General features: G+C 36.5%; 1 protein-coding gene across 1 annotated transcript in view; it reads right to left on the reverse strand.

Annotated features, from left to right (window-relative positions):
* Nucleotides 1-18,316, reverse strand: part of Ctnna3 (catenin alpha 3) — a 1,484,299-nt gene that overhangs the window by 151,389 nt on the left and 1,314,594 nt on the right. The window contains exon 13 of the mRNA XM_052164514.1: nt 13,987-14,079. Within this exon, the coding sequence (XP_052020474.1) occupies nt 13,987-14,079 (93 nt within the window). The remainder of the gene's footprint in view (nt 1-13,986; nt 14,080-18,316) is intronic.

The following is an 18,316-nucleotide window of genomic DNA, read 5'->3' on the forward strand; positions in this document are numbered from 1 at the left end:
ACATCTCTCAGATTTCAAGAACTGAACAAATCAAGAAACTGGAAGGCAGATTATGAAGACATAGGAAGAAACAAGAATTCGGCCTCAAGAAAAACACTATTCTGTAAAAGGCTCAAAGATCTTGAGAGGATATGGACAGAGAATTTGGAACCAGATTATAAACTATAGAATGAGGACAGAATTTGACAGAAAATGACATCTCATAATACAAATGTTTAATTAAGCACAGAAGAAATATATTTCCATACAATGAAGGTCATGTCTTAAAAGCTGCAGTTGACATATGAATGGCCAAAGTCAAACACATTTCCTATATGACTAGAAAAAAAAAATGGGCATTCTTACCACTTTGATTTAATATAGGACTAGAATTCTGGACAGAGCAATCAAAGAAGAGAAAGAAAGAAATGGCATTGAAATAGAATAAAGAAGTAAATTTGTCACAGTATGTTAACAATATTACACACAGAAGGAAAATCTAAAGTACCCCGAAAATACTAAGATTGACAGAATAATTTATTAAACTTAAAGAAAACAAAGTCAAAATACAAAATCAATACTGTATTTTATAATAAGAACCTATTCCAAAAAGAAATCATGGGAAATGTGCTAGAAAAATGCCTCAGAGATTCACAGCACTGATTGCCCTTCCAGACAACCAAGTTTGAATCTCAGCATCCTCATGGTGGCTAAACATTCTAATCCATGGAATTAGACTCCCCTTTGTGGCCTCTATAGGCTCAGGATAAATGAGGTATACAGAAACCCATGTCAGCAAGACCCTCATATACATCAAATAAAACCTCTAAATTTTATGTGGAATTGGCGGTAATAGTTCTCAACTAACCAAAGTCAATTGGAGCCATGAGTAGAGGTGACATATGTCTACTGTTCCAAGACCTATGGCAGGGACATGTGGCTCTCTATGAGTTTCAGCATGGTCTACATAGTCTGTTCTGGGGTCGTCAGGCAGTGTTCATAAAAATAAACATAAAGGAAAATCATACAAAAACAAAATAAAAATGTATATATTATACTGTCCAACCTCAAACTCAACACCACCCTATTGTAGTTAAAACAGCATGGTTCAATTATAACAACAGACCAGTGTGACTGGTCACACTGACCAGTGAGTGAAAGAGAATTACAGAGAAATAATAAAATAGCTCATATTTATTTCAGTTGATTTTTGGCATATGGGTCTATCATACAAGTGAAGGAAAAACAGATATTTTTGTAATGATCCTGTTGTGAAGACCAAATACACATAGATAACAGAATTAAATTTGTCCTTTTACATCATACTATATGAAAAGATCTTCTAAATATATAGTTCCTGACATTAAAGGACATAGCAGTTGAGGTGCTATGGGGATGGTTTAGTGGGTAACTAAAATGTCACACATGTATGAGGATTGGAATTTTGATCCCCATCACACACGTTAATGTCATACTGGCATGGTAGCACATATGCAATTTTAGAACTTTAGATGCTGTGACAGGAATTTCCTGGAACAAGCTTGGCTAACTGAATCAGTAAGCTCAGAGTTAAGTGAGAGACTATAGCCCTGGCTGTCCTAAAACTCACTCTGTAGACCAGGCTGGCCTCAAACTCAAAAATCCACCTGCTTCTGCTTCCCAGAGTGCTGGAATTAGAGCTGTGCACCATCACTACTCAGCAAGACCCTGCCTTAGTATACATGGTAGAGAGGAATTCAGAGTTCAACACCCATTGTCTAACTCTGGCCCTGATATCCACATACATGCATACATGCATACATGCATGCACTTACCCAATGGATTCTGATATATATGTACAACATACATACATGCATCAAAATTTTCATTATATATATATATATATATATATATATATATATGAATGTTCTAGAGCAAAAGGCATAATCCCTGATATTGGTTCATACAAAGTATTATTAAACATGAAGACCAAAGCATAGCCAACAAAGCTAAAAACAAAACCAACTGAAGCAAATAAAAAGATCCCACATGGCAAAAAGAAAATAAACAATAACTCATAGTTTGGGGAAAATATTTGCCAACAACACATAAGATAAAGAATGAATAAGTATAGGAATGAAAAGCTTAATAGAAAAAGTGAATGAAGGGTTTAGACATTTCCCAGGAGAATGCAAGCAAAGAACCAAGAGTTACATGAGAATTTTTTACCAAGATGTACAAAAAATAATATTGATTATTGGCCTTCTGTGAAATTCTGAAAAGATGAACTATCATCTTACCCCTGTGAAAATGAGTCTTATCAAAAAGGTTATAGACAGAATTGTGGGAAAAAGCAATTGGAATGAAAAATAATGAAGTATATAAAAGAAAACAATATGGAGTCCCCAGAAAAGTGAGAACTGTATTAATATATCTCACATCAGTCTTGTTTCTGGATATTCATATAAGATAAATAAAATCCGTTTACCCACAAGCCATCTATGTCCCCGTGTCCACTGTTGCACTATTAGTCATGAGGTATGGGATCAGGCATACATTATGAAATAAATGCCTAAGGAAAATGCAACGTGTACTCACACAATGGAATGCTATTTAAAAGAAAAGAAATTCTGTCATCTGAAACAAAATTGACCATAGGCAAAAATAAGCTAATAGATAAATGCTAAATAATGATTTAATGAATAGGTCTCAGATTAAAGCTCTCCCAGAAACCCAGGATAGAACCATGCTCACTAGAGGCATGAAGGATTATTGGTTGGGGACAGGGGAAATGTTGCAGATTTGTGTGTCTTACACAGGTAGGAATGAAAAGGTACCTGATGGGTTTTGAAAGGAGACATAATTATTGTTACCAGTGCTCCATGGCATAAGTTATAAGTAGTCATTCAGAAATTTAGAGTGGTATCCTAAGATTTTAGAATAAGATTTAGCTAACTCAAGTAAATCATTAGGAAGGAACGATATTCTTAACACTGTCAGCTCAAGATGCTGGAAACTGGAGTTCTTTTAAAATGAGACACCTCAGGAAGAAGTTTTCCTTACCACGTGTATTTATGACTTTTCCTGTTGCTGTGGCCAAATGCCTGATAAGACCAGCTTCAAGTGGGGAGCGATGTTTTGTTTTATGGTTGTGTTGATAAAGTTTGCCATGGTGGTCAAAGCATGCATGACAAGAATCTATTCATTTATGTCTTCAGTCAGGAGATAAAGAGCAGACAGGAAGTGAGACTAGTACAAAAATCCCAAAGCCTGTCCCAGTTACCCAATTTATCCAGCAAGGCTCTGCTACCTAAAGGTATTCCATAAACTTCCAAAACAGCACCACCTGTTGGGAGTCAAGCATTTAAACATATAAAACTTTGGGGGACATTTCATATTCAAACCAGTGAATCAACCTTCATAGATTACAATATATATGTATATTAATGTACAACACAGTAACCTATCACTCTAAACTTGAAAGCACTGAGACAAGCATGCTTCCTTGTATTAATAGGTTAATAGAATGAACTCTAATTTAGAGTTCAAAAGCCAGAATGAGAAATTCTACACTAACAATGAATGCTATGATGTGAGGATATTTGTATCATTGATGCATGATTGAGTGTGACTGTTTAGATATGAAATTCTGAGCCAATGTAGAATTCTACAGAAGAATAAGTTTTTACTGGTGAGGAGAAAAAATGTACTGAGGTGACTATAACATTCCCAGGTAGATAAATGCTTCAGAGGTAGTCAAATACCTAATGGTAGCTGATATAGAAAGAGGCAGGGATAGAGAGAACCAATTGTACTGAGATGTGAAAGACAGAATCAGCAAATCGAGAGGTCCCTTACACATGGCAGTGATGGGTTGAATTTAATATGAACAGCACAAGAAATGACATTCAGACCCAGAGTCCTGTTTGCTAAGTATGGTGGTAAATATCAAGTGTCTTTAGAAACATCACTCAAGTTTAAAATAGTGAATGAGAGGTAATAAAAGGGGAAACAGATACAATGTCAGGACCTGATGCAGGAGACCATGTTAGGACCTGAACTAAGGACATGATCAGAATGTCCTTATGCTTCCCAGAGCATGAATAAACTTTTAATAGCTCTCACTGGGACTCCAGGACTCTACTCTTTATGATGTAGATACTCTGTATGATATTTATGATTGTAAATTATTTTGTTGCCTCTTTGAGAAACAAATATTCTGAAAAGCTAGTCCATTTTAGAGCATATAAATGTCCTTTTCTGGAAGGTGGGAATCATTCATTTAAAAGTTAAATAAGTCAGATTCTCTCCATATTTCAGAAAAGAAGTAGTTTATCGTTCAAAGGAACATTTCATCATGGAAAGAAATTTACCATAAGTTGATTATTGCTGCTAGTCAAACTGATTAACAATGGAAATGATTCCTATAATTTCATCTCTGAAAAATCTTCACCCCATTTGGTTTTTTGTTTGCTTGTTTGTTTGGTTGATTTTTTAAAAGCAAAATGGAGCACAGACTTTATTCTGGCTTGGGTTTCCTATCAGAGTAGCCTAGACCAAAATGTTTCCTGATGCAAGTTCTTAATAGTAGACATTATATAAATTACAGATAAATCTAGAAAAACCTAAATAATTTATGAATTTCAGAATGTATTTTATGACAAATTATGGAAGGACTAAAAAAATTTACTCAGATTTAGAATTGAATTTGTTGAATTTTCAAAATTGTCCAAAACTGTACATTTTGAGTAAGTTTGTAGGGTAAGTTGAGGCATTTAACCTTGGAAAGAGTGGATGCCATATATGCCTGCGAGCTATCAGTTACAGGAAACAGGCAGGCCTGTATCCATGTGAAGTCAGAGTCTAGGAGAAAATGAGTACATTAGAGCTGTGAGATGTGATTACAAATCCTGATACTACATAAGAATGTTTAGGCAAAATGGGAAGAACTGGAGAACCTTGGGATATAGAACAGAGACACAATGGACACTGATGTTTATAAACACAGAGATGGGCCCAGTGAAAACCCAAGTCAGTAAAGAACTAGCTGTGCAAGCCTGACTCTGGTTCTCTTCTCTCCTATAAGAAGACCAATCAATATGGTACCCACCTGTGATCCCAACAATGTTAAGGAGGTGAGAACAGGATGTAGCCAACTAGCCAAGCCTTCTCTCAGTGAGCTTAAGGACAATATAGAGCATGTCTCTAAAAATAAAACTGAAGTCACCTAAGGAGATTGTGCCACTGAACCTCATGCATACCCATCATGAATACACACAACTGCACACATATTCAAGGGTCCACATACATATAAACATACAGACATGTACACACATAAATATAAACATACATACATGCACATAAACAAGAAGCCAAGAGAAAAATACAAGATGTGTAAAAACAGAGTGATTACCAGAAGCAAAACTAAGATAAAATAAACTGATGATCAGGAAGGTCCCAGTGTTCGGTAAGCTGCAGCATCACATAATTTTAGCCAGGTCTCCTTGCACTGTTCTTCATAATAACCCAAGTCAATAATTATATCATGAAGAAGATAATGAGGTCACATCTCTTCACATGCTGTATGGTAATTCAGTATATATTTATTATTGGAAGCATATTCAGATAATAAATGGGGCTTATTAAAAGCCATTCCATTCTTTATTTTCAATAAACCATCCATCTGTGGTTGTTTTTTTTCATACTCCCATAGTGGAGGACATTCAGCTAACTGCCAGTAGACAGGCAATAATGAGGTAGTTATTTGTATCGCCAACATGAACTTGCAGTGAACATGGGTAGGTTTTTTTTTTTAATCCACCAAGAATCATTTTAAGATTTGATATGCTCCAATTCATTTGATGCTGTTGACATTTTGAGGTTGTGTCCAGTAACCTAGGCAACTGTTCTCATTCCTCTTCTAATTTGCTTCTATTTATAGAGCTGATATAGACTCAATGGCCTCAGAGATATTTCCTTAGAGCAGAGTGGACTTACAAGCTATGAAATTCTCCTGGGTAAATAATAAATATATGTTAAACTCACAAATACATTTATTTGAGCTGTAATTTATATGGTTTAGAAGCCCTTTTAAAATTGTCAGAACTTCATTCTGAAAGATGAACTGACAGAGGTTCAAATTAAAAATGTAAGTATAAAATATATACAGAAACATTTCCAGTAATTAGATATCACAGCTTCAGATAACTTTGCTGAAAGACCTCAGTCTTTATTCAGTACTATTGAGTGAGTCCCCTTTTACCAACACTCATTTGTAAGCCACCAAGATCTGGTTTAATTGTGGGAGACAGAGCCAAATTAAGGCTTTACATGCTTTTAAGCTGTACAGGTGAAGGGAAAAAACTCTTGGGCTAGCATAGAGATAGGGGTAATTTTTAAATGTTTACTTGGAAAAACTGTCTCCAACATGCCAATGTTGGACATGATTTCCAGACTCTTCCCTATAACCAGTATGCATCATTAAAAAAAAATAGGAATTGAGTTTCTGTGAAACTTTGAGGTGTTTGGGGTTACCAGAATGAGACTTTCCTTTTCCTATTAGAGATTATGACCATTTTTATAAGGTTATACAGTTACTGAATACCCTGCCTTTTTTAAAACATGGATTGAGGTAACCAGATAGAATAAGGAGTCCAGAAGAAGACCAAAAGATTCAATTAATGTGGACCCTTGGGATCTTTCAGAGACTAAGCCTCCAATGAAAGAACATACAAGGACTGTGTAGCAGAATTTTCCCTGTCCAATCACTTTAAATATTGATACAACAAGAAGCCTATGATTGGACAGGGAAAAGGGAGGCAGAGTGAAGAGTTGCAAAGATAGAGATGGAAGAGACAGGTAGGGAGAGTAGGGAAGATGGAGCAGGAGGAAGACAATCTAGGTTCTGTGTGGATTTAAATAGCCACAGGCAGGTATGCATATAATAAGAGGATAGAATGATTGGGATAACTTGTGTAATCTAGGTAGGCAGTTTGTATCATTATCAATTGACTATGAAATTATTGTGTGGGCATGTTGTGAATTGAGAATGTATTGATCCATAAATCTGACTGATTAATTACAAGCTTCTAGAGTTTTGACTTACTGGGATAAGGAAATTTGGGACAACTGCTGCTGGGGGTAAATGGTTGAGAAGAGACAAGCGAACTGGAGCTGGGAAGACCACTGAGCAGAAGCTAACCTATAGACAGCCTGGACTATAGGCAGAGAGTTAAGTAGCAGGGTGCAGTGTGGGAACTTGCCAGTTCTTTTTAATATTCCCGCAACATGACTGGACCTAGACCTCCCACACATATGTGGCACATGTTCATCTTCATCTTCATATGGGTCCTGAACAACTGGAGCAGGAGCTTATCATTTGTTGCCTGTCTGGAGATCATGCTCTACTAGTTGGGCTGCCTTGTCTTGCTTCAGTGCGAGAGCAGGTACCTAGCCCTGCAGCAATTTGAGGTATCCAGAGGTGGGGAATCCCCCTTCTCAGAGGTGAAAAAGAGAGGGTAAAGAAAGAAGAAACTCTGTAATGTGGGACTGAGAGGAGAAGAAGAACGGCAATCTAGATATAAAATGAAGAAATAAGTAAATGACGGAAAATAAAATAAAATGTAACCTTATAAATGTAGTTGAGACTTCTGATAGAATATATGGATTGCCAAGCTACCAAAACAATACAAAGAAAAAAATTCCCAGATGACAGGACCAAGCCTTTACTCAACAATGAAAAGCATAAGAATTTGACCATTCTTGGATTATGTTTTTTCCTCTGTTTTGCTCTACTGTAAAAAGTTAACTGTTTGGTCTCTATTTCAGTTCCAATGTACCCTATGTAATCACATGTATTCTGGTGTCATTCATGAATCACATCAAAGCCAAATTGCTTTTAAACTCTTGAAGCATCTCCAGATGTCTTCTTACTTTTATCACAAAGCAAAACAGAAACAAAATACTTCAAAGGACTTTTAGTAGCAGAGTATTTAAGATGTCAAAATGTTCAGTACCACAAAAGCAAGTGTCTTACTGGACTTCCTTAGCTAGTGGATATATGTTTCAATGGATGCCTAAGATTACACATGGTATCAAATTTTTAGTCCTGTGACTAATTTATAATTATATTCATTTTTAATCAAGTAACAAAATTGAATACTTACAGAATTATACTCTTAGAATTGGCACTATTGCTACTCTTGCAACTTGGGGCCACTATTGGGTAGAATAACCCTTACTCGATCACAGTGCTGAAATGTTAGTGCCAATAAAGTTGCCTGAGAACTGAAATAACAACACGATGGGTAATCAGACAGTGGTAGACACTGAATGGACGGGCTGAATAAGAGTCATTTATCTCCCATGTAAGATGGAGCAACCGTGAGCACAGGTAATTTAAAATTTATGAATTGTTTATTTCTAGAAATTTCCATTTTTTTTAAAAAAAGGGGCTGTATTTGGCTGGAGGTCAATGAAACCCCAACAAGTGAAATTATGGAAGATTATTGCCTTCTTATAAATCAGAAGAACATAAAATACAAATTGACAGAATATATCCTCTGTGGCAAGAGCTGAGTTAGTTTCTCACATATATAATTTACTCTTAAAGCCCACACAAAATAGATACTGTTATAGCTTTACAAGTATGAACACTGAGTATCATAAATAGAACTTTTTCAAAGTCACTTGTTCTAAGTAATATAGCAAAAACTCGAATTTATTGTTATGTGACTCTAAATAATATGCTCTTGACTTCTACATTTTTGGCATTGCTAAAATCCGAACAATTCCTCCCTGCATTTCAATGACTATATCTTTTCAATCCACTTTAATAAGCATTGCTAAATATGTAGTTGTCACCCAAAAAGGTTTGAGGAACATTCCCTCAGCAGCTCCCTTATGGAAACAATTTACTGAGACTCAACTGTCTCTGTTGTCCCAATTGCAAAAGAAAATTGAGGGAAATATTTGAGAATTAGAGTTCCTCTTTTTCCGTTATTGAAACAAGATAAAATGTCAGCTCAATAGCGGTCATAGTGCCTCTCCTCTTATGAGTTCTGTGCTGAGAGAATGGAGTTTTTTGCCCCACAAAATCTACTGTTGTCCAATGCTATTTGCCTAAAGCCCCATTCATCAAGGGGAAGTAAGCTACCACAGGAAATTGAGCGTGAATGGCATTGCCAGGTAGATGCTGAATGTGTATTATCAAACTAATCTTCCAATTGTTAGAAGATATAGCATTGGGATATTTAAACATTTATGAGATTCAAGTAGGAATGTGAAGTGGGGATTTCTGGTTTCTTTGGAGAATTAGTTGTATCAGGTGCTATTTTTCTGGAAACTGTCTTATGAGAGGAAATGTTTTGCCGAAGTGGACACACGGGAGGATGTTTTGCTAAGAACAGACACATGATGTTTTTCTTGAAGCTGCCTGGAAAAGGGGCATGTGATGTTTTGATAAAGCAGATAATTGAGAGAAGATGTCATGTTTGGAAAGGGTATAAATATAATCCAACAGACAGTACACAATACTGTGTGGCATTGGTTCCCCTTGTCACTCTTTGCTGGTCTTCGTTGGACTTTGCTGATCTTGGTCTTGCTGACGGCACTGTGTGGTATTAATCCACCTTGGTAAGCTTTGCTGTTCATCTCTTGTCGTAACTTTGTAGAGACAAATGTACCAAAGAACTTCTGGTCGCATTCTGGTGGCTTCTTGCCACTTCCTCAGGCTCAGGCTGATTGGCAGAGCCTAGCGGTTTCTTCTGTATCGTACTACAATTGCTCATTCGTGAATGGTGTTTGTGAGTGGATCGGACTACTACTCTTAACTCATGCGAACTAAACTGCTGATATCTTGAAATTGCAGATTGGATTCACCCCATTTAGAACTATTTCTAAATAGGTTCACATCCTCCTTTTCCCTTTTAACCTTTCATTTCCACTGCCTCTGATGGTTGGTGTGCTACAAGGGAGGTTAACGCATTTAAGAATGCTTATTAAAATAGGTTTTGTGAAAAGAATCCTACAGGAATGATTTCATTACATGAAATCATTTTCATTACACAAATCATTTTCCCAGGGGAAAGTTGTACTATCAATTCTATAATAAGTCTTTAGAGCTTTAATCTACCTCATAAGCATGCTGTCCTAAAAACAGTGTACATGAGACCAGAAAATCAGTGACTTGGTCACAATAAACATAACTGGCATAAACTTTTTAAATTCGTCGAATCTCATTTCCTACTTTCTAAAATTAAGGAGAGAAAAAATAATAAACACTAATGTCAAGTCTTTTCTTTAAAAGACCTAAATAGAAACTTAAAGATGCTGAGTGAACTGTAATGTATTGCTTAATACTCAGAATGGCTATGCTTAATACAAAACTATAATTTAGCCTGGGTGTAGCCTAGTCTTAAGAAATCCATTTTCCTGTCTCATATATTTTAAAACTGTAAGATTTTTTTAAAAAAGAAAATCCTATATTATGTTTGATTAAAGCATGAACAGAATACACAATAAGCTCTGTGAACAATCTTCTGCAAATCTATTACATAACCAAGCTCCTGTCCCACTGTGGACCTGTTCAGTAGATATATAATCACACTATTGGTCCAGAGAATCCCCATGCTCAATATTGAGATAATCATGTTTGCTTGGCTCTCCAATTGCCACTTCATAAAGCAAGCACTATTGGTCATTGAATATTTGTCCCTCATTGTCTGTAGACTCTGAATCATTATTTTTAGTTACAGACCTTTACAATACCCAATGGCATTTACTGCTGATGACAGCTATAACAGATGATGCTGAGCCAAAGTGACTAGGAGTGAAACACAGAAAATAAAATGATAATAAATAACTGTCACTCAATGCCTAAGTAGTGTCTGAAATTGGTTCTAGTGCATGTCCAATATAACAGAGTGTGCATAATTTAAGAAGCAAAAAGGAAAAAAAATGTTGAGTCCTTCATCATGCAATGAACAGAAAGGAATCCAGATGCTTGTCTTCCCAGAGACCATGAATTTAACACAGTGCCTGGTATAAGTATTCAAATGATTCTCAGAAAAGTCCATGATGGATCTTATGGTATTTCCCCAAAGTGTTGGTATTCATGAAATGGATTTAAAGAAGCAGTACAATGGATACAAAATCAAACAAAAATTCTGATTATAATGCGAAAATAAAATCTCAGAAACAAGAGTAAGGGACACAGTATTACTCTCTCATTAGAAGAAACAGGAAAATCTTTGGAACATATACTGATTGTCCAAGATTGTGAAATTTATTTAAACAATTTCTTGGATCTGGTCAGGTGATTTGTGTTAGAAAGACAGGAGTGTCCTATTTTTTTTTTTTTTTTTGGTTTCCATATCCTAATTTAAAGATAAAGTAGGTTGTAATTAACCTGCAAGATAGATACACACTAAGATATGCTGTTAGAGTTAAATTGTGTATATTATAAAAAAGTAAATTTAAAACAGTTTTATTTTTACTGTTTACAACTAGATTTCATTGTAGCAAGATGCCACTTTTAAGACTGCTTTGTTACTTTGAGTTGGTTTCGGTCTCTTATTCCCTTAAGGCTACACTAGCTTTGCTCATGGTACTGGGTGCTCATCTCTATACAATATAGAATTTATCCTAGAAGCTTTAGTCCACTTATCAAAACAGATATTGCTGTTTCGATGAGGATTGACTTCATAGGCTCATATGTTTGCATGCTTAGTCATCAAGGAGTAGAATTGTTTGAGATGCATTATGTTGAGGTTTGGTCTTTTGCTATGTATTATACTGATAAAGACTGATCTCCAAGATCTGGTCGTCTCGGGGATGAGGGAATCCTCACATACACCAAGTGATGCCATGCTATGCTCCTTAATTTACAACCATTGGCTAAATAAAGATGCTTGCAGCCTATAGCTGGGCAAAAGAGAGATAGGCAAGGTTTTGGTTCCCAGACTTGGGGTCTGAAGCAAGGCCACAAGAATGGAGGGATAAGGTGAAGAGAGGAGAAGACATCATGGGGTAGGTCAGTTATGAAAGCATGGCCCTGAGGGCCAGCCATGAAGTGAAGAGCATCCCAAATAGAGCATAGCAAGTTATGACTCAGTGTTATTGATAGGAAAGCTGACATAATAGCATAGAAGGTAGATATCTGCCCAGCTCTAGTGCTTGTAAGGCTTACAAATATAAACGTTTTGTATCTTTTATCTGAGAACTGAATGATGAAAGCTTGCTCCTTAATTTACAACTATCAATATTAATTACAACTGATTAACATTAATTATTACCACAACAGGATTATAGTGATATAAAAGTATGGCCAAACAAATTTTTATCAAGCTGTACATTAATATAGACAATTAAACACAACATTTTCGATGGGGATCCATTGAGAACCTTTGGAAACTATACTTAGAATTTTCCAATAAAAAAAAATGGAAAGTGAGTATTCTAGTGAAGAATGTATCTGAGAAATGTAAATCCCAGATCCAAAGGATTGGAAGTAGAAATAAATGATTCATAATAACTATGCATTTTCCCAAAGGAATTTTGCAGCATTGTTATAGACAAGGATTAGAGAGAGATGGAAAGATCATCTGAACCAATTGGAATATACGTAGTGGAAAATAAAGGTACAGAGATGTACATTAGTTGAAATAGACTTTTGCTTCTAGCAGATCGGACAGTCTTGTTACTTGCTGCGGTGAGGCTTTCACACAGAGTCAATAAAGAGAAACTAGATTGCTATAGAACTCTATATAGATGGAAGAAATTCCACAATGTAGAGGCATTTCTGAATGATCCTAAAAATACAAGCAGTCCTATGAAAGACCCAACAGGGTTCATCTAACTGGTTATAACATGGACACAGAATAAAGTAAACATGGAGATAAGACAAGTTTTATCTTTTCATTATTTAATTTTAAAGCTTACAAAACACCACCATAAATATCATCTTATCTGAAGTTACCAAGGAAACATGAAAAACATATGATGTAATCCTCATTTTCTAAATGAAGAAATAGTGTCTAAACCAAGGACACATTGTCTACGCATATAAATCCTGAATGTAAAAACAGTCATGTTTATTCAAAGGTAATGTTTCCGTTTTGTTAATTAAACTTTGTTCTAGCAATAGCTTGTCAGTCTTGTGACCTATATTGATCCCAGTGACGTACATAGACTCCACCAGCTACTGGAGCAGAATTTACCAGCAGCAAAACAGATTTCCTCTTTAATGACACTGTCTGACTCAACATCTTTACAATGATAACAGCTAGATTTGAAGAAAATCACCCTTGGATATTATGTTTTCAAGGAAGTTCTTGGTATGAATTAGCTTTAAGCAAATTAACAAACCAAGTAATCAGTAGAAATGCTACTCTCAATATGGAGGCTCCACCCCACATATTACCAAATACTTTCTGACTAGGAAAAAGTGCTATTTATATACTCAGATGAAAGAGAATCATAGACTTCTTTTACCACAAAAGTTAGAGAAAAAACAACCTTTTTCTCTCTCCCCCTTCTCTCTCTCTCTCTCTCTCTCTCTCTCTCTGTTTGTGTGTGTGTGTCTGTGTGTCTGTGTGTGTCTCTATGTGTGCATGTGTGCACACATGTGTTTTAACGGAGATGCAGAAGATAGTATTGGAGACAAGAAAAAAAGTCCCAATACTGACTTAGTAAGAGATCTTGTTTTCTATCTTTTCAGACAATATTTTCAAAATCCTGCATTCAATTCTCTGGACTAAAGGAACAGGTATGAATTTAACTTCCTTATTTGCATGTCTTATACAAAATTGGAAGCAGTCTGGAATGATTTCCTACCACATATTAGAGCCTTCATACTGATTTCTCAAGTCAGATAAAATACTTTCTTAGCCTGCTACTCCTAAAGTCTGAAGCTTTCCTCTTTGTGTTTCAGAGAGTCCGATCTAGATCCAACTATTTCATGCATGAGAGGCTTCCTGAATTGATGGGGAATACCCACAGCCAAGAGATGTCCCTCCATAGATGACTTACCCGATCAGTTTTCCCTTCTGTCTGAATGCTGGTGTGGCTACGGACCTCATGGTCATCTTCAAGGTCAGAAACATCCTCTAGTTCCTCTGGAGTCTGTGAAAAGAAAGCAAAGTACAGCTCCTGAGGCTAAACAATGTTGCCACCATGTTGAAAAGAGTCTGTAGGATCTCAGAATCATGACCATTGAGTTGACATAATAATCTTGAAATACAACCCCAGCTACACACAAGAGAGTCATTAATTCATATAAAACTTCAACATCATCATAGACAAAAAGTAGAAATCACTCTACTGAAGAATACATATAAAATACAGTAAAAGAAGATTTGTTCAAAAAGAGAAGTCAAATAGCTATCTATGCTGTGCAGTAGATGAGATTTGATTATATCATGCTACATAAAAGGTGCCAATTTCTTAGGCAAATGGATGGAACTAGAAAATATCATCCTGAGTGAGGTAACCTAATCACAAAAGAGCACATATGGTATGTACTCACTGATAAATGGATATTAGCCCAAAAGCTCAGAATACCCAAGATACAATTCATGGACTACATGAAACTCAAGAAGAACGAAGGCCGAAGTATGGATGCCGTGGTCTTTCTTAGAAGGGGTAATAAAATATTCACAGGAGCAAATATGGAGACAAAGTGTAGAGCAGAGACTAAAGGCAAGACTATCCAGAGATTGCCCCACCTAGGGATCCATCACATATACAGTCACCAAACACAGACACAATTGTGGATGCCAACAAGTGCAAGATGACCGGAGCCTGATATAGCTGTCTCCTGAGAAGTTCTGCCAGAACCTGACCAACACAGACACAGATGCTTACAGCCAACCATTGGACTGAGCATGGAGTCCCCAATGGAGGAGTTAGAGAAAGGACTGAAGGAGCTAAGGGGTTTTTCAACCCCATAGGAAAAACAACAATACCAACCAATCAGACCTCCCCCCCCCCCCCCCCGAGTTCCCAAGGACTAAACCACCAACCAAAGAGTACACATGGAGTGACCCATAGCTCCAGCAATATATATAGCAGAGAATGGCCTTGTTGGGCATCAATGAAAGAAGTGACTCTTGGTCCTGTGTAAAAAGAAAGAAGTGACGCTTGAAGCCCCAGTGTTGGGGAATGCCAGGGCAGGAAGGCAGGTATAGTAGGTGGGTGGGTGGGTGGGTGGGTGGCGGAATACCTTCATAGAAGCAGGGAGATAGGTCATGGGATATAGGGTTTGGGGTAGTGGGTACTGAAAAAGGGGATAATATTTGAAATGAAAATATCCAATAAAAAGAGAGATCCTATCAAAAGTAAAAACAAAAAAGAAATCATAGAACATGATATGAAATTTTTGGAATATACACATCTATTGGAAACAAATTTGATAATTTTATAGGGGAAAATGCTATGACTTAAATGGGTTTGGACCTTCTGTTTGTGATATTGCCAGTTCTTGATTTAGATAAATGATGACCATTATAGACTAAATGAATATGCTAAAATGTTGAATTTTTGCTTTAAAATAAAGACCTTTATTGCATATGAATTAATTCCAATCAATTAGAAGCAATAGGAAAAGTAGAGATCAGATGGAATTTTCTATCATTGCAAAGAAATCTGACTAGTCACTATTGTGCTACTTTAAACTAAGGTGCTTGGATTAGTAATTAAGTCAGAAAAGTTTCATTAAGTCAATAAGACATCAGATGCCAACATGACTATCAAGAAACTACATTTTCTAGAAACTTACATGAAATATAACATGACTTGAACTTCTGTGAGTGATGTTCTGTATAGGCTTGGCCCAGGGATCAACACTATCAGGAGGTGTGGCTTTGTTAAAGTAGGTGTGTGCCTGGAAGTCAGTATCACAATAGCAGCCTTCAGATGAAGATGCAGAACTCTCAGCTCCTCCTGTACCATGCCTGCCTAGATGATGCCATGTTCCTGCCTTGATAATAATGGAATGAACCTCTGAACCTGTAAGCCAGCCCCAATTAAATGTCCTTATAAGAGTTGCCTTGGTCATGGTATCTGTTCACAGCAGCAAAACCCTAACTGAGACAGTGAGAATTCTCAGTAGTTAACCACTGTCCATTCATTTTGCTAGTTGAGACAAGCCTTTGCTCAGGAAACCTCTAGATAGAACTGTTTACCTGACATGCATTTCCCCATCTCCTGGACTTCCCTTGTCATAGGATCATCAAACTTTGGCTCTTCAGTTTTGTTTTAATTGACAGCTAAGTATTGGATGGTATATACTGTGAGGGAAGGATCAGCTGATAGCACTTACCGAAATAAGAAATAAGATACCTGTTGTCTTTACTTCAAGTACAGATTGAAATGGATACTAAAAAATTAACATTTGTTTTATTTTATATGCTCACACATTTGTGCTATGATATATTTAATATAGAGTCCTGCCCCCCAATCCAAAAACAAATAGTTATTTTTTTTCAAATTGAAGTTAAAGACAGCCTCAAGACTGTATCTATTCTGTAGAGATGGCTACTAAAGACTGGCCTCCTCATATCAATTCTGACTCTCCTTAAAGTTTGTTTATTATGTCATATTTCAGACATCTCTGTGATTGCCCAGGGCCTTCCTTACCAGGATGAAGATGATGAGACAACTTATTATTAGCTGACATATTGGAACAAAGTACCAGTTTCTTTATCACTCTTGGCTCTGGATAATTGTTTCCTGCATCATTAAGCAGCATGGTCTATGTTCTCAAATACTTGTAATGAGTACCCCCAATTGCAATGAGTGCCTCTATTGCTTCACTGTATAATTCTTTATATTTATTTCACATCTTCTTGTAAATATAAATATTCTCCATTCACTTAGACCTCCAACATGCTCAGCTTTTGGTCCTTTATGCATAAATCTATTGCAGTTATGAGTAACAACAATGTCTCTTCCCAAGTATTAATAGCCTAAGTTCAACAGTAGATAACTTCTACAAAACCCACACATTTCACTATTGGTGTATTCTCACAGGAGTTTTGAGAAGACACATTTTCCTCTTTCCTTGATACATCCACTAAGTCTGCATACATATGAATATATTTTGTATGGCAAATTCCCTTTCTTGGGTCCTGTTGCTTTTAATTGAAGACTGTCTGATGCCTCCACTGTGAACTGTTTGTTATAAATGTCTTTTGTTTGTTTCATGGGTTGCCTCATCCTGTAGTGCAGACTGGTCTTGCCATTCACTCCAATATTTAACAAAGCTCCAAAGCAAACTCACTAAAACTATGACTGCTTTCAGAAATTTCAACAACCAGTTTTGTTGCTGGAAGAGACAAAGCCCGACCAATTACACCCACATACTTCTTTGCTTTCTTTTTCTGTAACATGGAACTAATATTTTTCTTGCAAAGCCCACCAAAATTGACCTCTTCTCTTCATGAGCAAAAGCAGTGGGAGGGTGTTCAAAATGCTTGCTGGCAACATTTCCTGTTCTGTAAGGCAAAGTGGTGGAAGGCATAATGTAACAGTTTAAATAAGTTAAATACATAATGTAACAGTTTAAATTAAGTGGAAGCTGAGAAATGGTATCTCTTTAATCGTTTTCCAGGATATGTGCTAACTTTTTCAGGTTTGAAGGCCACCCGTGGAAATAATAAGATGCATTTTTACAGAAGGGAGATTGGGACGGTGGTTTAAAATATATAACAACCTCTCAAAAGTATAGTTCTTCTTAACTAGTGATTTTACAAAGGCAAAAATGTGAAGGCCAGGTGGCATGTTCAGTACTAGAGCACAGGTTTAGTATGTGTTCTAGTTTCACTTCTGTTTCTGATAAAACATCCTGATGCATATCAACAGAGAGGGGGGAAAGCAGTTTTATGACTTATAATTCAAGTTATAATCAATTCTTTTGGGGAAGTAAAGCAGAGACTCACATCCCAGTCTCAGTTCAGAGTAAAGACAAAATAAATGCATCCTCTCTTTCTTGCTTTCAGCAGCCTTTTCCCTCACTTATGCAGTCCAGGACCACCTTCCTAGAGAATAATGTGTCCCGCAGTGGGTATTGTCTTCCTACATCAGTGAACAATTAAAAGATTCCCCCAAAGGCAACTCCATGAGTCAATGTGGTTAGACAATTCCTCATCTAGGGAGATTCTAGGTTGTGTTGGGTTGGCAGTTAAATGAACCATCTCAGCATATTCATAGAAAGTTACAAGTGTTTGTATGTTTTGAATCAATTAGCTATCAGTGGAAGGAGACTGAATGGCTGTAAATGTAATGCTGTAGAGTACAATGACCCAGTAACTTTGAATAATGCAAATCTGAATTTGAATTCTGGCAATCCAATGAGGGACAC

The sequence above is a fragment of the Apodemus sylvaticus genome, chromosome 19 (assembly GCF_947179515.1).
Source record: "Apodemus sylvaticus chromosome 19, mApoSyl1.1, whole genome shotgun sequence".
In the NCBI taxonomy this organism is placed as follows: domain Eukaryota; kingdom Metazoa; phylum Chordata; class Mammalia; order Rodentia; family Muridae; genus Apodemus; species Apodemus sylvaticus.